Below are 26,979 nucleotides of genomic sequence, written 5' to 3'. Positions count from 1 at the left end.
TCATTAGTATTAATTTTCATTTAAAATTGTTACATTTGTTTCGTTAAGGCTGAAAAAATACTAGTAAATATTACGGCAAACATGATGTGAAATGAAATAACAAAAAGAAACAAAGCTCATTTCGTTTGAAAAGCGGGGACGGGAATTTTCTGAGGAGATTTCTGTTTTATCTGTGCAAATTACCAAGTTTCCTGCCTATTCTTTGGCGAGAATTATTCAGTTTGAAAAAAGAGTGATTTTTCCAGTGCTTTGCAAAAAATCGCAAAGCTACGTATTTTCCGTTGGTAATTAAGGAACTCTTCATTGCAGAAATTGAATGGAATTTTTTTCTGTACGCATTGCCCGTCTATTAGCTCTTCTTCCTGCAAAATATAGGAAAATATATGGAATATGGAGGTTTCTTTTTGATTCAATCAATTTTTGTCGTCGATCCTGAATACGCATTGTCAGAAAAAAAATCCTATCTCTAATTTTCTACTGGAGAACTGCAATGGATGCTCTAAACTGGAATTTGTCACACATCAGAGCATAATTCCCTGCTGCAGATTCTATTTTTATGAATAAGGACAATATTTTTGAGAATATTTTTAACGTATTAATAGAGTTGGATAAAAATAATGTTTTCCATCTTTTAGAAATGAAAAACAGAATTTCCTTCTAACCCTAACTAGAATTAGAGTCTGACTAGAACTCTTCTGGAGTACATGTTCTGTTTTCAGGAGAGATTCATTTGTTTTTATTTTCATTCTATTCATTAATTTTGTTTCTCCACCTAATCTGTGTCCTGAAAGATGTTCATCTTGTGAAATTTCCCCCTTATTATTGTTATTTTTCTTTATTATTTTCGTCTCTGCCACTCTATGCTGCGTCTGACGTCGCGTTCAGTGTATCCATGTCGCTCTGTCAATAGCTCTTCTCGTCTCGAGTGCGAGCTTTTGACCTTTGACGGCACCAGAGTACCGAAACGTGATCGAATCAACCATTAAGAACAGCTGAACCCTCCTCCTCCTCAATGCTTTTACCTCCACGCAAGAAAGAAGAGCTCTCCAGAAAAAAATCTATAGCATCCACCAGAGAACAAGACGCACCTAATTGGGCGCACAGTTTCTGGATAAGCTAGTAATTATAGGTTACTTTTAATAGGTTTTGCTGTCCATGCTGATCTTCGGGATGCAGTTGATTAGGAGCGTAGACGTAATGCGATAAACGCTCATAATAGCACACGGTCCAGTAATCGACACGAAATGTTCGCCTAGCCATTCCCATTCACAACGAACTCACGACAAATGTTCATGAAATAGCGAGGAAATTGGCTGAAATTGCCGGAAATGTCTTTTTGCAAAATTTATGCGGGCAAAACATGGGAATTACGGAAATCAAAGGATCTGAATAATACTCCAAAGGTTTTTACGAAATTCAAAAGATTTTGTCTCAATGGTGCTCGTTGCATGAGTAGCATTTGAAGAACTATATAAGTGAACAAATTGGAATATTTTAATTAGTTTTTTTTTTCGAAAAAAAGCGTAGCAGCACTCTACGAATATGAGCGTGTAAGGCTCAATTCCTTCTAATAATCCAGAAGAAGGCGTGAGAAATAGCCATCAGTGATATCGACATCCCTACAATGCACGATTACTACGCGATAAAATGCGGGAACTCGTCCAACGTCCGCAATTGTCAAGCAGTTTAACTCAATCAACAGAAGCTGCCACACTTGCACCATCGCTCACGTTCCCTTCTTTCACTATTCTTCACTTTCACCATTCGCTTAAAGATCCCAGCAATGCCAATTTCTTGGTGCACTGCTTTCAGGAAGATTTCCGCAGTTCTCGCAGCAGGTACATCGGTCACAGCAGCGAAGAGTATTTACAATGAAAAAATGAATATTGTTTTTTGCCAGACAGTCTTATGCAACAGTGCATTATAAAGGACTATGAACATTATCTATCGATTGTTGAGAAAAAAACTAAATCCTCTATTCTAATAATCAAAGTGTTATCAGAGCAAAAATAAACAAATCCTATAAAATGTCGCAAAAAAAAACTTGCTTCTCTCCATTTGTTAAAAAAACAGCGAAACGAACTTTAGAAAATGTGTCTTGATTTTTCTCTCTTTTTTTTAACTTTTTTTAAAAACTCGAAATGGAAAACTATCACTTACACTCCACATTTCTTCTACAGATGACTCCAAATGCCCGTCATCATGGACGCCGTCGGGTGACTCCTGCATCAAACCGTTTCTTCGTCCACTCTCATCTTCCGAGGCAGAGGTACAGATTTGTTCGTTAACATTTCCGGAAAAACTTTTGTTTATTGGAATATATTTAGTGTGCCTAGGGTCCTTTGTTGTTGTTTTGATATTTGTGTTTTCATTTCAAATACATCTCAAATATACATAGTTCATGGAATTATAACAAAGAAAATGCAAACATAAATATGGAAACTAACTAGTAATCATAAATTACATGTCATGATCATAAATAATAATCATAAATTATATTATGTATAATAACATATAAACTTCACCTTTTCTATGTAATGTAACATCAGCTCCTGCTTTTTTTTTGAAATTTCTTTACTCCTAAAGCTAATGAATTGATTAATAAAAGTAGGATCAAGGAAATTGTTCACATGCGTACGTGGTCACTTGATCTATCTGATCGGAACTTTGTTAATACCTTCATGACAATGACTATGGCAAAATTTTCCTCAAAATTTGGAGGGACCACTTGGACAATTTGAAACATTCTCCTTAGTCCTCTTATCACGAAGTTATTCGCGATACCCTAAACTTAACAACGCGCACAGAATCTGAGCGATTTTGTTCATTAAATACCAATAAATCCGCTTTTAAATTGCTGATAACTACGTATCATTAAACTCTTTAACTTTTAGGAAAGGTGTCAAGTTTCTATCTGTTTTGAAAAAATTTGGCTCGGCGAGGTGTTGAACTTGCATGGTCCCATCGTCACATCGTCAACAAGTTGTACATCTTCAGAACGAAATATTGATGCTTCCGTGTTACTGCCCTGGAACTTAATACAGTTTTTCATTTTGTATCTAATTATCTAATACTATATAATATCTTGTCCTGGTTATCATGCTGGACTCCATTCGCTACTCCCCACCGCACCCTTCCTTACGGTCCCTCCTTTAACGACCTCCGATGGGGGAAATCCTATCACACGCTTGACCATGGTTATGTCCACTATTCAAGCAAGAAAGCGATGTGGAGATGTGGGCTACTTTTTCCCTATCAGAGCTAGATCCATCCGCTTTTTAGCTTTTAGTTATTTTTGTTTCTTTTTTTTTAGAAATGTCCATCAGTAATTTTGTAAGTGAACAATGTTATATATGTAGCTTAGAAAGAGCTCAAATTGAGAACTAACTTTGCAAATATATGGCCGAGAAATTCATTTACTTGCCGAAAATTTGCGTCAAAAAAGCCAAAACACTTTTTTTGCTTTTGTGATTCTTTCGCTAAGAGTGTGCGAAAAAAAAAAGTTAGAACATTTTCTATGTATTTGTACTTTTTTAATCTCACTAGAGACTTATTTTCCCCTCACTTTCCTTATTTTCATTTTTATTTATTTATTTCCATCGTCACATCCTTATTTTCTTTGAGCACTTCCTCTGTTTATACCTTTGAATCTTTGTGACAACAAATTCCGTCACTATTTCATTGAAGTGCACTGTGTATTTAAGAAAACATGTGTGGCTGAAGGAGGAATACTGCTGGATTGTGATCGTTCTGGAATGGTTGACGACGTTGCGGATATTCTCAGAGTATGTTTCCCATTCACGTTATTTTTCTTCTTATGAGCTGCAAACAGAAAAAATTGAAATAGAGCATATTTGCTGCCTTGGTTGAGAGATCATCACATACACATATGAATATTCGTTTTTTTAAAGGGTTTCTACGACAATGGGCTCCATGAATCCACATGGCTTGTTTCAAGGCGAGGAGGCGAAACTCCCAGGGCCATAAATCGTCAAAGTGGAAAAAACTATAAAATGTACGTGAATTTTTTTCAAAGATTTAGTTCACAAATTGTAAACTGTAGAATAATTGAGAGTAGATAAATTTTGCGTCTTTTTTCTAAACAAGAGATACACTGGATTCTTGGACATAATATTAGCTTTTGATATAATATTTCGAAAGAAGGAAACGGTTAGTGTATGGCTAATTGTCTTGGCTAAATGAACACCAAGGGATGTCAGTAAAATCCTTTCAAAATTGTCTCCTCCTCTATTAATTCTCTTTTTTCGTTCAAGTAAAAGCCGAGCTATTAGATCAACGTGTTTTCAAAGAAGACTTCTGTGGGACCTCTTGTTTTCAAGTTCGTTTCTTGTTGACTGAACGGCAGCAACACGGTCATGGGTGAATGATGTCCAGCGTGAAAAATGAATTATGTAGGGTACAACTACCTTCCTATGATGAGGATCCGTGTTGAGTGAATATCGATGGTTATATTTCTGGGTGGGGGTCATACTTTTCCGAAAGACTTCACCCACAATCTTTTCGAGACACGATGCGGAGGGCATTGAAATATCCAATGATACGATGCGTGATCAAGTCCGCCGCAGTTTTTTTCCTGGCTTTTAATTTTTTTTCTCTCTTTTCCACTTGAATATTAGAAGAAAATACTTTTTCCTCGTTTTTGAATTTTACTTCTCTTTCAACCCGAATAATAGAAGAGGAGACTTAAATAATGACTAGATTTGAACTTTTCAGTCATAAGCTTTTCTTTTCCTACAGTTTTCTTCCTCCGTTCCCCTTTCTAATCTTCTCAGTACCTCTAATGAGTGACGTTCCAGGATTGATGTTCCCTCCTCCGCTGCCTTTCCTTTCCTATGTTCACTCACACGAATCGGCAGACGCTCTCTTCTTATCCAGCAAATGTTGCTGAGCACAGGTAGGAAAATGATTTTAAAAAACACTCAACATAAAGCTGAAAGATCGCGTCTACTCGCTTTGCGACTGGTCTCCTCCTTCGTTTACTTTTTTTTGGTCTCTTAAGCGTCGTTCTTACCATTCTGCTTTCTGAATGTGGCTTGAACAATGAGCTTTAACATCTGCTTTCGGGTTTTCAGTCAAATCCTCGTTTTCACATTTTCGCTCCGATCCCATTCCCATCCCTCTTTATTCGTCCCAATATCCATTGTAATATGTTCCGTGGATGCGTCGTTCGTTCCCATGACCAACGAGGTTTTCAATGTTTTGCGGTTAAGCAGAATCTATCGGCAAAGCCTCTACGATTCCAGTTTTTGAGACTATTTGGGGAAAGAGCTGCTTCTGCTGCTTTTCATTTTTCAAGTTGCCAAGAAAAATGGAAAGAAAAAAAATGAAAAGAGAAAGAAGAAGAGATGATATATAGAAACGAAACAGACGAATAATGTTTAAAAGCAATCCACTATCTATGTCTGATGACTCTTCGCTTTTCATTATGTTTCCTATTGGAATTTATTTAAATATTTGGGAAGAGCGTCAGCCATGTCTCGAAGGAAGCGTGCGTTTCGATTGGGGACCCAAAGATGAGTGAACAAGGAATGACTGTTTTCCAGCAGAGATACTTAACGGAATAGGCATCCTAGGCTAACAGCTACCGAGGATCAGCACGAGAAATAACCCGAAAGGAAGCCCCAAATGGAAATCAGTCGGCCACCAATAAAACTAGAGGGACGGGCGTGGCACAGCCACAACATCATTGGCTATTCTTAGGACATGATCAGATCACACGAAATGCTCAATGTGACCTGAAGGGAACATCTCACAGAATTTTCGATATTGAGGTCTCTACTCGAAAAGGTGGGAGTAGGAATGTTTCGATAGTATGGGAGATATCAACCCCACTCACTCTTTGCCCTCCCCCCTCCAGAAAAAAATAAGCAGCAGAACGTGCCCCATTTCCACAGCTCATTGCCCCAATGCACCCAGGATCGCCAAAAGGGGAGCATCCGTTCGCCAACCACATCATATCCTCAAGATACCCGCGATTCCCACAAAAATATAGGATATTCATATATGTACAACAAATCAAATGTAATTTAGTATTCAGTTCCATGAAAGGTTTTTCAAAGGTTTTATCCCACATGTAAGCAGGAAGCGTTTAAGGCGCTCCTCGTCTCATTTCAAATGCACCACCGGAGCTGTACTTCCATTCTCGATCTGATGCCGATTACGTTGTTTTACCGTGTGCTGTTGAAGGAAATCCAATCCCAGTGATCACATGGTTTAGGAACGACATCGATATGGTGAGTGACGTCTCTATCGAGTTGACCGGTGTATAAATAGAGTTTAAATCATCATTCGTATGAAATTCATCGTATTTATTATTATTTACAAAACAATCTTTTGTGACGACTGATGCACGTTCTTGTGACTTGATTCTTATACATAGCTATCCAGGATGTGACCTTTCATACACGTTCTTCCTAAGCTCAGATTTTCCAGCCACAATTTAAACACACTCTCCCTTTGGGTCGTTCAAGTTTTTTCTTTAATTAAACAAATCTTGTTTTCTACCATGGCCGCTTAACGTAGGAAATGAGGTGGTCCAATCAGTAAGCGAAAATGATGCAGAAGGAAAAAAGGAATGACATTGAAAGCAAAAAAGTGGAAAATTTAGCAGAATAGTCATGTATCGTATGATTTTCTCTCGAAACCTAAGCAAGTCAAATATATTAATTTTTATTTTTTTTACATTTTGTACGCAGCTTAAAGGCATCACCCCACGAATCTGAGGTGATACGGATTTCAGGTGGAGTATTCGTATACGGGATAGTAGATTATGGAGAAGGGGTGATTCCGTCCATGTCTTCCGTAAAAAACGGTCCGGAAGATGCGGCGCCGCACAAGGCTGGCGCGCTCCAGTCGAACTTCTTGTGGAAAATAGCGCGCCGGAACGCTCGAAGCCGCATTTTCCGGGCCGTTTTTTTACGGCAATTGACGGAATCACTGTCTGTCTGTCGTATTTAAAGCATCGAGTGTTTTAATTATGTGAAAAATTCCCAATTCAAACACCGTTACGATTTGAAACGCGATATATGTATGTAGCAATAGAAACTGCATCCAACATTTCCAAACCGTTTGAAGGAGAATCTGAGCCTCCTCATTGCGAACTGCAAAAAAAAAAATTCCTCCAGAAAATACATTAGAAAAGTTTCGTTCGGTCCCTGCTAGGTGGTGCTTCAAAAAATAATCTTTCAGGAATAAAAAGAGGTCACCATCATGAGTATTCTGTCCTGAGAAGGCTTTAGTAGCTCATTTCTTGCCGGCTTTTTTCTGTTGGGGCTAAAGCCTGCTATTTAAAGAAGATATTGCGTACCCATCAGGAACGCATTATTACGGACATTCATCACTTCAAGGCTAAGCTTAGATGTTAAACTGAACGATGGTGGTGTTGCTCCCTATGCGATTTTAATTTTGATTTTTAATTTTTCTAAAATTTCGAACACATTAAGCGTAAGTTCCTATTTCTACGTATTTTAAATGCTTACAAATTTGCATAAGAAGAAAAAACACACGAGAAGGAGGAATATCTAGCAAGTGATGCGTATTTCATTGATGATGATGTTTCTGGATAAGCAGGCTATCCAACAGTGAAACTTTGTAAGTTATTAATTGGTTATTCCTTAACGTTAGAGAAAAATGTATGTTACGCTTAAATGAACTATTCGTTAATACGTTACAGTAGCTGAAAGTTGCTATTATGCGTAAGTTTCCAGTAAAATGAGTTCGTGTCCAACTCTTACAGTATTCTCCATGTGTCGCAATGCATAACTCCGGATAGCTTATTAACTTACTTTCGCGTTGTACTTTTCGTGCAACTCTTGTTTTTTTGCAAAATGAGCGGACAGTAATGTGAGATGATATATTTAATAACTCACAGCTACTGTCGAATAATAAAAATCCAGCATTACGGGGGCAGAAGCATTTCGATATAATTTTTAACTATTTAAACAGCAGTGTTAGCTTGCTTATGTTCGAAATATCAGGTATAGTTCTTTTCGTATTCTCATTATATTACATAATATAATTAACAAATAATAAATATGAATGATAACATAATTATATTACAATTAGGTTGAAAATTACGTCAATAGGCGTTTCATTCAGAGTGAAACGTTTACATGAGACTAAAAACATATCTTCAAAATGTTGTAAATTGTTCGAAATAAAGCATGAAGGCTAAAGTTTCTGACGTTAATCAATCCGCTCGGGATGCGCCTCCACGTCCACTTCAATTCAGAACTGTTTGAGGTTTACGAATGTGTAACTGGCCTATGCAGTGACTAAGATAGGAATTTCTAACCTATAAATATTCTATAAGATAACCCTGCTCTGGCTTTCTAATGATACTAATTCTTGCTTTTTCGAATATTTTTCAAATATCAAATCAATTAGAATGAGAAGTGGGTAGAACAAGGAGTTTTGACACCATTCCCTTCTTTGGATGTAATCCGGACGATAAGCTCGCTAAAGCTGAGGTTGGTGTTGTTTGCAGAGAAGAAACAATGCTTGAAACCGTCCGCACCGCTCACTTGTCGTTTGTCATTGCTGCTTCAAAATTGGGAGTTTCGCCCGCGAATACGGATTACACATCTCTTAAACGGATAACACACCGCTCGAACCAATTGCCTGGTTGGTTGACCGGTTCAAGGAAAACTTTTTTTTTCGAGTTTGTCCAAAAAGAAAAGAAACCACCGCAAATTGACCAACATTGCACTCTCAATTGCTGTTTTTTCCATCGTTAAACAGTTCCTCTACGTCGTTTTCTTTTTTTCAGTTTTTTCTTCTTTACTTCCTTTATGTTTCTTTTCGGGTATTTTTTTGTACTCTTCAATTTTTCAATCCAATTTCCCTCATTCAATGCTCTCAATCCGCAACTCTTACAATCAGTTTCAGTGCCCTCACTTCCTCGACGACTAAAAATGAAGGTTTCAAAAATGCCTCGTTTTGTGAACTTGACACTCACTTTAATGATCCGAAGAAAAAACAGGAATAGATAAAATTCAGGATGTTAGAATAGGACGATCTCGCAAAGTGAGAAATCCCCTACGGAATGTTTTTTTAACTCTTTGGGAATACCCTTTATTTATATGTATTTTCTCTTTTGGAAAAAAAAAAACGCTTACATCTTAGTCAACCTAATATACAGCTGTCCCAAAACTTATGCAATTTAAGTTAAATAGAAAACCTAGTTTTTTCAATCTTTTAAAATTAGAACGTAAAGTAAACAGGATAGGGTTATGTATGGAATAGCACATCGAGCAAATGACCTGCACTGCTTTGCTGATACCTACATAGGCGCTGTTTCGTCGAAATTATCCAACGTTTTTTTTGCATAAATGTAACTGAATTTTGTTGAAGCAGCGTTGAATCTCCACTTCAATTCCACTTTAATTCCACTTCCACCTTCAATGCACGAGTGGATGTGAGCTTGTTTACGTAGACCTTTGACGTCAAATAATCTTGTAGAAGCAAATCCAAAAGTGTTAAATCACATGATCTACGCGGGCCCACACTGATCACCGAAACGAGAAAGTACACTACCGAGAATCCAGTAATCCAGTAATAGGGTCGTTTCACGGACCGTATGACATGTCGGAGCATCTTGTTGAGAACTCATGTGCTCCACGTCAATTTCATCCAATTTGAGCTTTAAGAACTCGGTCACCATGCCGCGGAGTCGAGCATCAGTAACAGTAACTGTTTGGCCAGCCTCGTTTTCATAAAAGTAATCTCCAAGGACACCTACAGCCCAAAATCCGCGCCAAACAGTGACACGTCGTGAATGCTGTTCTATACATAACCCTATCTTATGTACTTTGTGTTGGAAGTAAAAAAATACCATTGAAAAACTGTGTTTTCTACTTAATTTAAATCTTGCAAGAATTTTGAGGCATCCTATAATAGTAATAAGCTGTGAGATAAATAAAGTTTTATTTAAATTTTATCCTGCACTCAATTTTTTCCAGAATCATTTCTTTCCGCTACATTTTTTTTCATTTCTTTTTCATTTTGTTCGAATGTTAACATCTAGGTAATTCCATCTGGATCAACTGTGCCTTATTTGCTTTCCGGAGGATCCCTGCTTGTACCTGCCGAACCGTCGCTGGCATACTCGTCTTTCCATTGCACAGCGAAGAATAAATACGGAGAAGTTAGGTACGTCATTATAGGTGTATCTACCAGAAAGAAACTGAATTTCCTGGAAAATTCATTGTAGTAGAATCATAAAAAAAGATTCCGTGTTATTGATAGTCGCTGTTTCCCACAAGCTCTGGACCAATGTGTTTACGCCATCCCCTAATGTTCTTAAATCATCCTACCTGTGGACTCGTCATTTTTAAATTTTCCAGATTACTTCCAAGCAATAGATTCATGTGGGGCATCGTCTGTGTATACGGCGCATGATGTATACGTTAATTCTCACTGCCCGAAAATTTCACTCCACGAGCCTGAAATTTGGAAAAAAAAACCAGATTATTTAGAAAAACGCTGGATACTCCAGCGTTTTTCTAAATAATTTGGTTTTTTTTGTTCTAAATAATCTGGTTTTTTTTTTGTTCGCTTATGCTCCAAAATTACGTAGTAGAAATACTTTCAAATCGCTGAGAAACACATTTTTCCGAATGACAAACAAATTGTGTAAACAAATAAAAGTGAAAGTAGTAACACTGCAAAACTATGGATCACCCTAGCGGGACTGTGAAAATTTGTTATAGCGAGCATGAACTGTTGAAACTGAAAAAATTCAAACTATTTGTTACCGATTCTAAAAATTACTGTATATAATGAAAAACAAAGGATAAATGTTTAGTATTTATCATTTATTGTATTTTTATTCTTATTATTTTATATTATTTAATTCAGAATCTTTTGAGATTTACGAACGGGTGCCTAGCCTCCACTATGACTAATGGAGTCATCGGTGTTTGAAAAGTTAAAAAATTTAAAATTTAATTTCAAAAAATTTAACATTTGTTTAAAGAAGTTCAAAAGTTTATAACCTTTTTCTCTTCCATCTTTTTTTTTACAAAACTAAAATAATTCCGTTTTTCCGTAGAGATTTTGCTACCATTAGACGATAGAAATCAGGTTTATTTCTTAATTATACGCACACATTTCTGGAATTTTCGCAGCAAAATTTCCACTAGCCGTAATTCACCAAAAGCTCATGCAGTCCTTCTCGTATAGTACTGTACTGATCACTTTTTGTGTATGGAGGGAAGAATTTTGAAGAACGGGTAGAAGAGCGAATACTCTTCATGAAAATCTGCTCCGTGATTCTTAAATATCCATTAGATTCTATGGATTTTAACATTGATTTTTGGTCTTCCGGCAAATTTCCTAGCTTGATAAGACATTCCTTCAAAAATGCAATCATATAAATAAGGCAATGTTATTTTTTCCTATCTTAAACGTCCTATCTCCTAAATTTTTGATGCCGTAACGAGATTTAACGACATCGTTTACAAGCTAATAAAAGACACATACCGCTATCTTAATACTTTTAGTTTCAGGAAGGTCGTAATCGAAATTCCAGAAAATTTCAACATATATTTTTAACAAGGAAATGTTAGATCCGAATGAAATGCAAACATAAGTCTATTGGTGTTATATCCATAAAAATTTATGACTATTGCAGGAGATAAGAACCATGTCCCAATCAATATTGCGTAAATTTATTTTTCGAAGGAAAACGAGGATGTTAGGCCAGAAGAGCTCTGATCCCCCGAAAAATTGAAGGAAATGTGCACAACGACGACATTTCTCTTGCAAACCTCAAATTTCAGGGGCCCATCGACGATCCTGAAACCAGCATTTCTCGACTCATTCCGTCCTCATCGCGGTAACGTTGTCCCGTTATACAATGGCGGGGCGAAACTCGAATGTGAAGCTCCGAATCATCAACCAAGTGAGTGCTCTCCTCTATCTTCCTGTTCCTGAAGTATTTTGGTGTCATTTAATCGCGATGAGAAAGCTAATATCGGGTGAACTGCTATCATTGATGGTCCTAAAAGGCGCGAAATTGGCTCATTAACAGAGCGCCGCGTGGCGTTGACGAGCGCGAGAGATAGCTGACAGATATTTGACGTTCCGTCGTCTCCATCCGCTGCCCTCATGTTCGTTTCGAAAAGTGTTTGCTTCACATCCGCTTGGCTATACTACAACTTGCCGTGTCGAGGTGCCCCGAACGCTTCTTTTCCCGAACTTTCCACTAAGCGCACCAGTCCGTAGTTCCTCAGCTCATGCTCCTCCTATTGTTCCCTCCGTTCGTACTCGAAGACCTCATCCCTGTCGCCTTGAGATAAGATCGCTTTCGAGAAGTCTTCGTCGTAGGAAAAAAAACGTTCGCCCAGCTGGAAAGTGCAGTTTAGTGTGTACTTCACTACCACAACGATGGCAGATGTATGTACACATTCACTTCGCTTACGAGCTTACCACAGTGATAAATTGGCCCACTTCAGCTCTACTGTGCCACATTTCTTTCCGCTTAGAATTTTCACTGTTCCAAATAGATGCAACTTCTCGCACATAGTTACCACTTTAATAGATTTTAAGGTGATTTACGATTTTTTTGGTAGCTGATATCTGAAATATGTACCATTTAATTCAAAAATCTAACTGCTCATTAGAGATTTGGTTTGAATGTACATAAAACAACAAAAAAAGAGACAAAATTCCCTTCCAAGTAATATTTTTGGAACTCGATTCATCAAAATGTTCTGGAGAATTCCCGTTTTCTTTTTTTTTTCTTCATTGTTTGCTAATAACAAACAAATCAAAAGAATTTCGATAGAGAATTTTTTTTGTAAAGGTAGAGAAATTTTTTGTTTTCCTTTTCAGGAAACAAACCTTCCCTCGTTTGTATTTATCGCTTAGGAAGTACAGAAAATAGGTACGAGTCACGATTCTGCAGCTATTTCCCTTGTAACTCCTTGGAACTTCTGTTCCTGTGGTTCTTTTCACTTCGAACATTCAATAGGGCAATTCAATATAACAACACTCATTAATCCTAAATATTTTCGCTCATAATAACGACTTTATCCTTGTATCTTACAACAATTTTGGACTTGCACATGCAAATTATGGTCGTGCACAATCAAAATCGCCACTACGAATTGAAAGAAATTCATGTTTTTTACGATTGAATAGTTGTTTCTTCTTCAACACTTCTGGGGGTCACTAGAATCCTGAAGCTAAAAATTATTTTGTGTAGAGAAGATTAACGGGGCATGATTACCATTCTAACTATAGAAGAAAATTTTCTCGAGATTGAAAAAAGTCATACTCTAATCGCTCCTTGTTTCCTAATGCTTCCACAAGCAATCCCATTTCAGTAAAGTCCTTTTACTGGCCAAGGTTGTCCTCGTTTTCGAGATCTTATCGTTAAAAATGTGATGCGCACGCCAAAGTAATCAGGTCGTAGTATGTTTTTTCTCAAAAAAAAAAGAAAAATTTCGTAAAATTTGATTTTAACTCAAATAATCTGGTCCTAGTACATAGCTTAGATACGTTCGTGCACGGATTCTTTTCATTTAAAGTTCTTAACTTTGAATTTACTATCGAGTTCATGTCGTTTTCGAGGGGCCCTACATCATTTCTTTATCGTTTTCTATATTTTCAGTTATTAAACTGATGTCTGGAAAAATCCGAAAATATGACATATGCTTCTTTGAAGACATAGGAATCAAAATGTATGATTTTAAGCAAAAAAATACATTTTAAAAGAAAATCTTCTCAGACAGGTTTTTATGAAAGATAAGCTATGGTTTTTATGCAGAATATCAGTATCAGTACCAATATCAGAATATTTGTTGCAGCCTGTGAGAACATTTTACAAAAAAATTAGCTATTAGCTAATTTTCGATTTTAATTTTTATCTAGAAAGTGAATCTGTGTGAATACACTTTCTGGACGCAATCATTCGAATCCATGTATCCTACATGTAGGTCCGAAGTGTTCCCTATTCCATCAGATGCGCACTGGATGACTGAGGGGTCTAATGCTATTTGGAACAGGGATGGCCATCCGTCCGTTTCCAATTCCCCCTGGACTCACTATTCGGCTATATCACTCCCTCACCGCTGCTGCTCCTCCTTCTTCCTCCGAAACTTGTTCATTTCAAACAATTTTCGCCTGCTTGTTCCCCTCGTTCTTGTCATATTTCATCCGCTTTTTTTTCGTAGACATTTAAGCGAATCGCTTTAAAGATGAATTCCTGTTACGTTTTTGATGCACGTTTTTGACATGAACGTGTCTCTAATTAATCATTAAAACTGTTCTCTGCTTCTTCACAAAACATCTGTAGTAATTTTTACACAAATTTTTTTCTTATAATTGATGTTAGTGTGTATGGGACGTGCGTCATAGGTAGCAATTAATCCAGCAGCATCTGTGATAGAGAGGGCCAACGATGCAAACATTCGGTTGCGGCTGAATTGATGAGTGGAAATTGACGTTGAATCCTCCACGGACGGCAAATAATCATAGAATAGAACACGATATACGGTAAAAACGGTAATGCTTCAATAAAAATAGAGGTGAAGACGAGAAGACGCTGATTTTCTGTTTTGTCTCCTTAACTGGTCTCTTTTTGATAATTTTTTTAAAGATATATCTGGACCCCAATCAGTTTGTGGATATGAGATCTATCAAATAAGTTCATCAAGGACACTTAACCGCTAACCCATTTTCTTGAGAAAAAAAAACCAGTAAGGATTTATTCCCAGAACTGAGTCCTAAGCTATTGCGGTCTGTGGCTATCTGATTTTTCACGAGAATAGATGATTTAAAAAGTAGAGTGACAGTTAGGTATTCGTACCTAACTGTCACTTTATCTTTTAAATTACCTATTCTCGTTTATTTTTATTAATGTACAAATTACTCTAGAGTAATGACATTGACATTGAGTGACAATTTCTCAGCTATAGTTCCGGAGTTTCGAAGATGTTGAAAATTTAACTAAAGTCATATGTTTCAACTCCGGAAAGCTGCGCTAGGTAGATGCCGTCTGTGAGTTTAGGTCAAAAGCTTATGACAGATGATATCAGTATATTGGAGTATGTGTGTATGGGTCTCTCCCATGTAAGGTTTACACTGGATTCACAAAAGTGGAACACATTCTAATTTTGCTTACGGTTCAAATTCAAATTTCAATTAAAATTTGCAAACATCCTCTGAAGTTCTTCGTTTTTTCTTCACCATGTCTTACAAAATACAGGCAAGTAATGGGTAGAGTCGAGTAAAAGTCACAAGAAGTTCGGTGCAGTTGCGTAAGCGGCTGCGGTCGAAGCGGTGCGGTCAACTTAAAGGCATCACTCCACGAATCTGAGGTGGGGCAGATTTCAGGTGGAGTATTCTTACAAGGGATAGTAGATTATGGAGAGGAGGGTGATTCCGTGCATTTCTTCCTAATTGCCATAAAAACTGCCCGGAAGATACGGCTTCAGGCGTTCTGGCGCACTATTTTCTACAGGGAGTTCGACTGGAGCGCGCCAGCTTTGTGCGGCGCCTCATCTTCCGGGCCGTTTTTTACGGCGATTAGGAAGAAATGGACGGAATCACCCTCCTCTCTATAATCTACTATCCCTTATAAGAATACTCCACTTAAAATCTGCACCACCTCAGATTCGTGGAGTGATGCCTTTAACGGCTCGACGCGGGACCATCGTTTGCCTCACTCCTTCTGCAGCGATCAGTGACAACAGGGAATGTCTCACCTGGACCCTAGCCCTGTGCTCCGCTGCGCTCTTTTGAGCGCCGGCGCTTGCGCAACTACGTCGAGTTTCAGGTGGCTTTGGCCCGGCTTTATGTGAGCATTTACTGCAAAAATAAATCAGCAACCTGGATAACCTGATAGATTATGGTAGCATCGCATGCTGTACATAGCGTTAACTAGTTCATAGTTCATAGTTCTGAAATTCCTATTTGAGTATGCATTCAGGCATAATTAAAGAGGAATTGCGTTTGCACATGACTATTTTTGCACATTTCTGCATAGCTTGAAACTAATTTGAAAAGATGGAATTTGCTCTAAAGTTCGAAAGGAATCCATGCAGATAATTAAATAATTGATAGATAATTAAATAAATAAAGTACATCTTTTCTCTATGAAATGATAGGCAACTCGATACTTTTGCCCAAACCCATATAGTGATTTAAAAATTTTGTTTAATAGCTTTACAAAATTTTAATAAGTCCTACAACTACAAGTTATTTCATTTGATTTAGAAAAACTGTAAAAACTCAAGCTTCTACTTCACAAGACTGGATTAAGCGCATATATGCAGCAGAAATGAACGAACATCAATTGTAGCCTTTTTGAGCGCAAAAATCTACATGACTGCAAAAATTTCTTGAAAAGGTGTGGGTAGCGCAGTGGTAAGAGGTTAGGCAGTGTCTATATTCTCGAAAGTTCGAAACTGCTCATAGCCAATCAAACTTTTCACCTTTCCAATTCAAAAAAATGATGTCAGACTTGTTTAGGACCATGAAAAGAGCAAAATAATACAACAGCTGGCTCCACAAGTCATTGTATACACCAGATGTGCGTTCATAAAATTTCAAACGATTCTGAAATTGAAGTCGAATGACATCGACAATGAACGAATGAATGGCAGAATAGCGTGAGCACATCTGGAGAGGATTGATTAACGCTAAACACTTTATTCTTTATCCTCTAACGCTCCTAGAGTAGATTCACCGAGGTGAATCTACTCTAGGAGCGTTAGAGGATAAAGAAGAACCGAAGTGAATCTACTCTAGGAGCGTGGTCCTCTACTGTATGGTCTACAGAGCTCAGCATACTGTAAGAGCCTCACCATCTCGCATCTTAACGCTTATCCCTGAAAACTTTTAATTAAATTTTAATTGACTTCTTTTCTCTGATTACTTTCTTTAGGGAACACTACTTCAAAGAATTAATAGATTATGAAAATTCTTTCATTTCAACTCACCACTGAAATTTTAAATGAAATTTCACAACTCAATTTCAACTCACAATTTAAAATTAAAATGAAAAATTAATTTTAACTCTATTTCCTCGAAAATTCCCTTTCCAATGATAACGGATGAAGTGAGGAGGATTGTTTGCATTCTGGATAGTCCTAAATTCTCAATCTTGTTTGACATCCTTAAGTGAGCAAACTTCTTCAAATAATTTAATCCGTGACGATCACGGCACACTTAAGAATTGAATAATTTCTGGTGCTTTTCAAAGTAAACACAACAGAAATCTATTCTATGTCTGTTTTTATGTTTAGCTCAATGAAGAACGATTGACTCACTTTCTTTACACATCTCATTCTTTTTTTTGAACTGCACCAAACCAGCAAGTGTTGAGGTGAAAAGAGCTCAGAAATTTGAAACCTTTTTCTTTTTGTAACAGAAGCTTGAAATTTGAAACGAACAGTCATCTACCACCCACGTACTTCAACACTCATTGAAAGCACTTGAGGAAAACTTCCAAGAAGTTTTTACGACCATCGAACAGAAGCCGTCTGTTTGTTTGTGTCATTGAAAATTTGGTCGTTCTAGCTAGTTACACACGTTTGCACTACTGTAATATCCCATTCGCTTTCCAGCTTATCCCTTAAAATCATGGGACACGTCATAGGAGAATAAGAAACGGTGTTTTTGAGAAATACACAAAAACTCACTTCTTAATTTATTTCCTAAATTTAGAAAACAATATCCGCCTTTCAATTTTAATTTTCCACAATCAAATTTCATTAGTCTAGGGTTGAAAATTTGACTGTCGGACGGCAAAAGGATTTCATAAGGTGACCACTGCTGACGACTGATTGAAAATAAAAAATATTTCAAAAATAAAATAATCAATCGAAATTTGCTCAATATAATAATAATATAATAAACAACAATAGTGATAATTTGACAAAGAAGACATATTTGCTTTTCTGTACCTCTAGTATTAGTCTTTATCTTATTATCTCATGAGAAAACCAGCTTAGAAGCATTGTGTCTATCCAAAATCGAATCACAGCGGTTTGGAAAACTTAGACTGAGACTGATTTGGGCCAGGACTGATTGCTAGTAAATGAGATTTGCTGAACTCGAATAAGAAGTCTTTTTCTTACTGCCGTGAATATCAGTTTAAGAGAGAACTTTTTTCTTTGGAGGATTTTGGAGCATTCAGTTCTCCGAGGCGGAAAATCCCCTAAGACAACTATTTTTGTTCGCCGTTCTGCCTTCGTTGATCAAAACCATTCCCTGTACAGATCCCACTGGGTAGTCCACGAAATTCTAATGTCAATACTCTGGAATTGAGCAGAATCGTCTGTAGATCTGCGTCTTTTCACTTTCAAGATTTGCATTGAGAGGTACCGTTCCGGTGAACAAATCCGAGTAACTGCGCCCACCACATAACGCCTGTTCAAGGATTTTGTTCATTGTTTTTTTAAAGTTATTCCACTGCCGCTACCCCTTAGAATTTTTTCTTCCTTGGACTTTCCATCACATGACCACTCCGTCAATCGACGCTGCAAAATCTTCTTCACAGAATTCATTTCCTCTCGAAATACCTTCATAAATTAAACCATTTATGACAACGGAAAGGTCGTAGCAATTTACTCCACTTCTTAGGTCATTTTTTGACTTAGAACGCACGATTTCCATTTTATCCCATTATTTTTCTTTCATCCATGAAATATTTATTTATGCGACAAATATTTTGTTTCCAAAACGAGGCTACCCATAGCACAGGCGAGCTACTAAATCTAATTTAAGCTGTTGTTGAGAGATTTGCGAGCAAGTAACCAACAGCACGTAGCAATCATCATTATTCACTCTGTTAGTTTTTTTCCCAGGGATTTCTTCCTGTAAAACACTTGAACATCTGCTTTTGCCCTTCTCAACATTGCTTGCACGGTTGCAATTTAACTGAACGATAGGATTGTTTACCGAAGAATAGTGCGTACAAAAAACAAAATTCTCGTTTCTGTCGGAATCTTTCTACAGTCTCCTCAGTGTTGACATAAGTTCTTTTTTTCGTTTTTTTTCTCTTGGTAAAATAGCTTACGGATCACTTGCATAATGTGGGCGGAGCTAAGAAACTTCACAATTTTCTGTGGTCGCGAGTACCAAATTTTTTGGTACTCGCGACCACAGAAAATTTTTTTAATTTAGGATCATTACTAAGAATGCATGGCACTTTTTGGTTTTTTTGCGGGAAAAAATCCCGCCTCATTACTTGACTACCACGTTTATCCTGTACTTCTATTCACTGCTCGTACTTTCCAAGTTTATGATGAATTCATCCGCCAATGAGCGCAAAATTATGTGTGCAATTTTTAGGACGTGATTTATGATTCTTGTTTCCTTTTGAGGCGCGCCTGTACTTTACTTTAGTTTCTATAGCTTTTCGCCGTCGTACGAATTAGCGAATTATTTTGTCGAGGAAAATTTATTGAGTAGTGCGTGGTAAATGCCCGATAAACAACTAAATATGCGTTTAAATATAATAGCTTTAATTTTTTTCTCTTTTTTTTCCTTCGAATTCGACTTCACACACATCGGTGCACACACCTTGAACTCCACGTAATTTTGTGCAGTAAATTTAAAAGTTAGTTTTTGCACTCCACTTTCTTCTTGGGAAAAAAAGCTGGCTCATACATAATTTCGCCGATGACCTCCACACTGTCGCTGTTTAGTACTTTAACTTTTCTCGAGTGCGTAACATATGGCCATACGTAATCTGTAGACGATACGGTAGATGGAAATAATCGGTAAACGATGAAAAGTCACTTAAAATATTCGAGGAGTCTTTACAGAAATATTAGCTTTTTTACACAATTCCTAACATGGACAGTTCCTTTGAAAAGAAATAATCGAAAACATATTTTTTGTAGTTATAATACTAGATTTCCACTCGTGGTGTATTTTTTTGAATCTCAATCTTTTTAAATAAAATATTATTTAATAATATTAATATACTTGATGAATTATTTTATTTATGGGTGTGAATGCTTGAATATATCAAGATGCCAGCAATTCCTAATGATTATTCAGAAGAAAATTATTTAATTCTCTATTTACTATTACTTATTACTATTATTTACTGTTTACTTTTTGGGTGTTCACTTTTTTGAACAAATATTGGAGATTGGCACAGTCAGTATCGATAATTCCAAGCATAAGTAACACAGTAACAACAATAAATGAAAATTTGTTAGAAACTTCGATAGAGTGTTTTGAAAGCTGTTTTTTGCAGTATGATATCATTGTTCTCTAAGTAACGTATCTTTCCTTGTTGGAAATTTCTTCGGTGGAAATTGGTGTCAAGGACCTACAGTAACGAATTGTACACTACATATTTATACATCATTTTCCCGGATATGTGTGCTCTTGAGAATAGCCAGACTTTACTTTTAAGAAAAAAACTTTTTTTCTTAAAAAGTTTTCCTTTTTGCTCTGAGAAAAACGTTCTGGTTACTTTTGGCGTTACTGTTCCATAAGAAACAAACATGTGGTATTGTTTGGAACTTTTACGACGGCGAGAAATTTGCTTACAGCTAACGCATCAACCTTTTTTTGCTTCTGATGTCAATTCCTCATGGCTCGGTGCATGGTTCTGTAGTAAACAAAACATCTGGTGAGCAAAGTAGAATTATGTAGTAAACCTGAAAGTCGGCAGTCGAGGATACTGTATTGAACCGGAAAACCTCCAGTAAATAAAAAAGGTGTTTATTGTCTTTTTTTGATAGTTGTTGTCCATCATTATTCCTTTTTTCCAGTTCCACTTTTTTATTTCTTTATTTATTTGCTTATTCCCACAAATTTACCACTGATATTAAACAAAGCAGGAAAAGACACAACCACAGCAATTTCGCAAAAAGGCATCACTCCACGAATCTGAGGTGGTACGGATTTCAGGTGGAGTATTCGTATACGGAATGGGAGACTATGGAGAGGGGGTGATTCCGTCCATTTTTTCCTAATTGTCGTAAAAAAACGGCCCGGAAGATACGGCTTCAGGCGTTCTGGCGCACTATTTTCCACAAGGAGTTCGATCGGAGCGCGCCAGTCTTGTGCACGCGCCGCATCTTCCGGGCCGTTTTTTACGGCAATTAGGAAGAAATGGACGGAATCACTCCCTCTCCATAATCTACTCTCCAGTATACGAATACCAGCTGAAATCCGTACCACCTCAGATTCGTAGGGTGATGCCTTTAATCCTTAGAGATGGATAGATTCTAGATATAACGACAACACAGTAGAGCTTCTTTAGAATCTATTTTCGTCACCTATTTTTAATCTTTATTTCTTCTTTCAATTATTTCTTATTCTATTTATAATTTTTGTTTTTATATAACCGTGACGAAAAAGGAAACCCACCAATATTGGATATTCGCAGTTACTCGCCAAAAAAAACGAATCAAACTTGTTTTGATCGTGCCTAGTTATGTATATGAAATATTTTCGCGTAAACTCTCATTCGCGGTATACATTCATTCTCAGATTACGCACTTAGTTGACTGAAAAACAAAAATCAGATAGTATTACCTAGTGATCCAGCGCAGCGCTCACCTGTCCCTCAACCTACGACCGCAAGTTAAGTACCTCCACCTCCCCAATGGCTTGCATGTTGACCGATGTTTTTGCTTGGTCACCTGAAGAAATATCAACTGCGTGGGAGAAAGAGGGAAACGGGAACCATCAGCAATTTTGTTTATTTTCTCATCCACTACTTTTCTCATCTAGGACATTCTAACATTTCCCTTTTCCCTTTTTATGTGCAATATCTCCGTAGAAATCCACGTAAATACTGTTAAGACTGTTTTTCCCATACGAAAGTTCCAATGAAGTTTCATACATGTCCTGACTTTTCAATTAGATTCAAGAGCTCAGATCGTGTACTTCTGTGGATGAGACCTTTCCGGATGATGCTGGTTTAGAATTTCCGCTTCATTTCGCTATTCGTCTACGCTATAAAGCCTCAATGTTGCTATTAAATGCTAAACCTCCGCTCTAAAGCCGTGAAAAACTCCTCACGCAGACTTATAATTGTAGTTTTTCATTCACAGCTGTTTCAGCGCATGACGAACGACCAATAAACTTTCTTACTTTCACGATATGCTTTTAGTTTTCTTAATAAACTTTTGAAGTATTTCTAGGTTTTCTAGAAACCGTGGAGAACGTTAGTGAATTTATTTTATTGGATCTGTTGCAGTAGCGCTCCAATGATTCTTATTTCTTTTAAACCTTACTTCCCTGGCTACTTAGGCATCTAACTTTCTAAGTAATCACCCTCACTATTCAGAACTAACTTGAACATCTTTTTCAGGATAAGCTATGGAGAATTTTTTGTGAAATATTGATGGATATATTTGAAGTACCCATTATATCAGTTCTTTCTCGTATCAGCGAAACATCTTTTCATTCAGAATAAACTCAATGCTTGGACATGCATAAACTAGCCGAAAGTTTTTTTTCTCCGTCTGGGGCTGCGGCGAGTTTCTTCGACTTTCCGCGTGCCTCTCTCGAATCCCCTAGAGCCCGTCCAATTTCGTGTAGTGTGCTTTAATCCGACGAAGCTGATCTGCCCTTCAACCTCATGATGATTAATTGGCGTTGTAAGAATTGACGAATGTCCTCATCCAGCTTGCTAGATTGCAGCATGTTCGAAGCACACGGCTGTTTCAACGCATCCGAGTTTAGTTTTACGCGCTCTTTCGGTAATCGTTCGTTCGTTTTCTCATTTCTAAACCTCGAACTCTCGATAGCCACAAATTGTCGAGTTTTTTTCTGAAGATCCCTGCAATTCCATCAAATCCCACTTTCGGCGTCAGAAATGAGTAAGAACTTAATGAATAATAGCAGCGGTATTTGATGAAATCACATATTTTCCCCATCCTCCCGACGACCGCTCTCGCTGCTTGTTTGCAATCCTGCTAGCTGTTTTTACATGTAATACGATTGATCGTAATGTTGTAAACAACACATGCTACGATTGATGTAATGACCAGTCCGATTACATCCCGCTGACCTTACTAAACTATTAAATATTCGCACTGTATATACTGCCTTAAAGGAAAGCACTGACTAATGCAAGTTCTGAAACTCGTTCGACTTTGCTTGATTAGAACGGATGTCCCGTTTGAAGAAAAGAAGACGAAAAGACGAACTTCTTCCCGAATTTGGCCAATCAGCGTCGAGACTTCCCGTCCATCTTGTCCCATCATTCCCGAGAAGAGCTTTCTGCTGTCGCGTTGAGCTGAGCTGTTATTAAAATGTGTGGTTGTTCACTCTGTGAGTTGCTGATCCGCCGGGATTCTCATCGCGACCTACGCGTTCTACTCGCTCTTGTGCTTTCGTTGTCGTCTACACACACACACATTGTTCGTTAACATGCAAATCCTTGCTTTCCAATGCACATCCGCCTATTCCTATGGGACCGAGTTGCACCATTCGAACAACCTACTCACCATGAAACATTTCAGTCACCTGTTGTCCCTCAGCCTAGATGTTCCCATTGATGTAGCCAACAACTCTCCCGCTGCACCCGCCTATCCAGCTAATTTGTTGCATTTTCTCAGATCACCTCCCTTTTTCCCCGAGCAAAGTCCTCATACATATTTTTTAATGTCATTCACCCGCCACTCAAAACGAACGTAGCCTTGAAATCTAAATCCCATGTTTTTCTCTTTAAAAAAAAAACAGGAAATAAACCAAGTTCTTAACCGATGAAAACAACTGTTTTTCGAGAACAAGATTCAACTTCATTTAGATTCCATCCCAATCCTTATTTAAAGTTAAAGTGCAATTTTGACTCAAACGTTAGGATTAGGAAGATTAGAGAAAAAATAATATAGTTACGGCAACTCAAAATCCTTTTGGTTGCGTTTATCATGGTTCAAAGGTTTTTCATTTACTTCGTTTGTTTTCACTCGTTTTTTTCTAGTTCACAAACGCCATATCACATCCTTAGATCTATTTCGTAGTTTACGTGTATCTTCGTTCAATATCTACATACGTAGCTGATTGATTGCGTGCAAAAACTGCAAAGATTTTCCCTCGTATCATCCGTAAATACAGCTGCATGAAGGTGCTTTCTGCATATGTATTCTACTTTGCATAATCTAGAAATTCCGCTGGGTCATTACCATTTATTTTCACTCGTTCTTTTGTCTAATTCGAAAAAAAAATCCGCTAATTCTCTTTTTTTTTTGAAATTTCTAAATTGAACCATATTTGGGATATGTGATACAGTGCGTGTGGCAGCAATTTGTGAGCTGTTTAAAATTGAGTAGAATGATTTTTTTCAGTAAAGAAAAGGAAAGGTTTGTAAAAATTTTATTTTATTATTTATTATTATGTTATATAATTTACCAAGTTTTAGCTGAAGAAACACATTTGTTTTAAGATCTCTCAATGTTCACAAATTGTGTCCGCTTTCTGCGTAAGCAGAAAAAAAAACCAAGTTTTCCCTGATGTAGCAATAACATCTCAAATAATTGTTTGAGATGTTATTGCTCAAACTTCTCACCTTTTTTTAGGAGAATCCTAGCCATCTTTTCCTAGTTGAATTGTTTGAAAAAAGCCAGTTTTTCTTCTTTTTTTCTTCCGTAATTTGAAAGTTTTTTTATTTCGGTCTCTAATTAGAAAAGTTTTTTTTTGGGAGATGAAAATTAGAGCTGAAATATTTCAGCTGTTCATTTTTAGTCGTGCATAAATAAGTGGATCATGCGGCGGCATAATACGTCTTCCTTGAACTTAAAAAGAGCTATTTCGCTTGAGATTCGACCAGAAAGACTTAAGTCTCTACTACCGCTCCACTGTTCAGCGTTAGCCAGCCGCTCCAACTACGATTTTAGTTATGGATGTCGCCGAGCGATCTGGATTAAACCAGTTTTACACGATGCAGTTAATCTTCAAGCGTAATCTTATGATGAATTGACTTGTGGTGCAGCGAATTGTTTTTGGTCGAGAATACTGTTTTGATCGCGTCCACGTTAGGGATTTCTCGCAATCAAAACAAATCGTTCAGAAAAAAAAGAGCTGTCCTTGAAAGCAGGTATCCATGCATGCATTTCAACGCAAAACTGTTTGATATAAGGGAGTTATTTGCAGAACAAACAAGTAAATAGATTAGTTAATTTAATTATCCGGGAAATCTTAAGTCATACCATCTTGTTCACCTGATTCCTGTCGCTCATAACTGCTCATCTATTTTCCATGACTCTTGTAATTCTTTGAGATGCGTGAACGCGCTCAAAGGACCCGAAAGGTCAACGGCGCACGGGCGCTGAGAGCCCGAGAAAAATTTTATTTAAGACTGACTTTACTTACCAAGACGTTAAAATGTATTTTTACCTGCATGGCGTTCCCTAATTTCTCGATTTGCGAGTGCCCGAAATCAAATAACCTTCTGTCTGTCTGTCTGATGTTTGAGATAATTCACTTGCGGTAAGTAATGGTTGCGTCCTTGAAAAAGTAGATGGTTAATGGTGAACGGTTACACGAAAAATCGAAAGTATGCAGGTCAATTGCCTACTTTCCACTAGGATTCAAATTCGCCGTTGCCCATAGCCGAACGACTGTAGCGCAATCGCGTCCGTTGTTAACGCTCTCAAGAATTTTCTCTCCAAAACTCACCTGTTTGCCCGCTCTCTCGCCTGGTCATTTCGTTCAACCAGTCCTTGTAAACTGAGCTCCGTTAGCTGAAGCATCAACACTGTTCACATCGCAGCTACTTTTTTCTCCTGTCCACCACAAAATTGAGCTCACACTCATCCACGATTTCTATAGTCGCACTTGATCTGTACAGTGGTCACAATGTTGCAGAGAGGTCGTTTCGTGTGTCATTATTTGAGTTGTCGGCGATCTATCCAACTATCTAACTCCTCGTTCGTTCACTCTCACCTCCGTTCGTTGTCCTCAATACGTCTGGAGCTCTTTGATTTGCTCACTATTTCCTCGTCATATTCTTCTCGTCATAGCATCTCGTCATAGCCGATGTCGCTTTCATTAGAGAGATTGTGTTGATTTAGCTGTGCTACGACTTCAAGCTGCGCGTCTTCCTCCCCAGAGGGGCAAACTCGAGGCGCGGCGCAATCTACCCCCGAACAACCCCCCTATTCGTCACTCTTCCTCATGCGTTCCGTTCGGGTTCGGATTCTTCGGATCTTCGAACCTTCAAAACACCGATGTTCTATGTGACTCACATGGATTTTCGTATTCTAACACATTCATTCGAACACTCAAAGCACTCGCACTTGTGTTCGTCCACGAACATTTTTCACTCACTCACAATCGCACTCGCACACTAGCATCTGCACTTTCACCACAGCACTCGCACTTCACATTTGTAGTATTTCTTAAGTGTATTGTTCATTTTGTAGCCGCAACAGGATCTTTTGTTTCTTTTCGGACGTCGATGCTTACTGTGATGTGAGTATGAATACAGTTTAAAAGTGTTTACAGAATTTTCGAAATTAATTATTCCTTCATTTACTTTTTGGCGTCTTTCGTTTCAAAGGGTGATTTGTGAAAAGAGACAGACATTGTCCGAACAGCTTTTGCTTCGTTAGGTGTTACAAGAAAAAATCAAGAGCTACCCGTAATGAAAAAGTGAAATAAAAGAATAACAATGAAAAGGAAGACTTACTGACCTACTCATGCTCATCACTACTACTAGAGGTATCGCTTAGAAGAAAAAAAAACAAAAAAAACGCGTGCGAAAAAAACACATCCTGCTTTGAAGGGATATTTCGCTGGCATCACCCCTTTTTCTTGTCTTCCATCCCTGGATATGTGTGAATATGATGGGCCGAGAACGGAAACACAAAGATGCTGAATCCATCAGACTCATATAAAAGAAAAATTCCTTGACTTCCGACTATTTTTAGCATCGCATTACGTAATGGACAGATCCGCATTTCTTTTTGTTTCTAATTCCAGGAAGGAGAATTTTTTTCGAGTGGTTTCCATTAAGGGTTCTTAGCAATGTAT

General features: G+C 37.6%; 1 protein-coding gene across 2 annotated transcripts in view; it reads left to right on the top strand.

The window, feature by feature from the left end:
- The window catches only part of RB195_000973 (uncharacterized protein), a gene marked incomplete at both ends in the record, with an annotated part of 43,490 nt that overhangs the window by 2,961 nt on the left and 13,550 nt on the right, over window positions 1-26,979 (top strand). The window contains 8 exons of one of the 2 annotated variants that reach the window (XM_064197541.1): window positions 2,181-2,269; window positions 3,705-3,785; window positions 3,912-4,015; window positions 4,818-4,915; window positions 5,722-5,808; window positions 6,115-6,254; window positions 10,046-10,170; window positions 11,802-11,923. In XM_064197541.1, coding sequence (XP_064053423.1) covers window positions 2,181-2,269; window positions 3,705-3,785; window positions 3,912-4,015; window positions 4,818-4,915; window positions 5,722-5,808; window positions 6,115-6,254; window positions 10,046-10,170; window positions 11,802-11,923 — 846 coding nt within the window. The remainder of the gene's footprint in view (window positions 1-2,180; window positions 2,270-3,704; window positions 3,786-3,911; window positions 4,016-4,817; window positions 4,916-5,721; window positions 5,809-6,114; window positions 6,255-10,045; window positions 10,171-11,801; window positions 11,924-26,979) is intronic. The other variant, XM_064197542.1, reaches the window with a different exon arrangement.

The sequence above is a fragment of the Necator americanus genome, chromosome IV (genome assembly GCF_031761385.1).
Source record: "Necator americanus strain Aroian chromosome IV, whole genome shotgun sequence".
In the NCBI taxonomy this organism is placed as follows: domain Eukaryota; kingdom Metazoa; phylum Nematoda; class Chromadorea; order Rhabditida; family Ancylostomatidae; genus Necator; species Necator americanus.
This window is presented reverse-complemented; position numbering and strand designations above follow the sequence as displayed.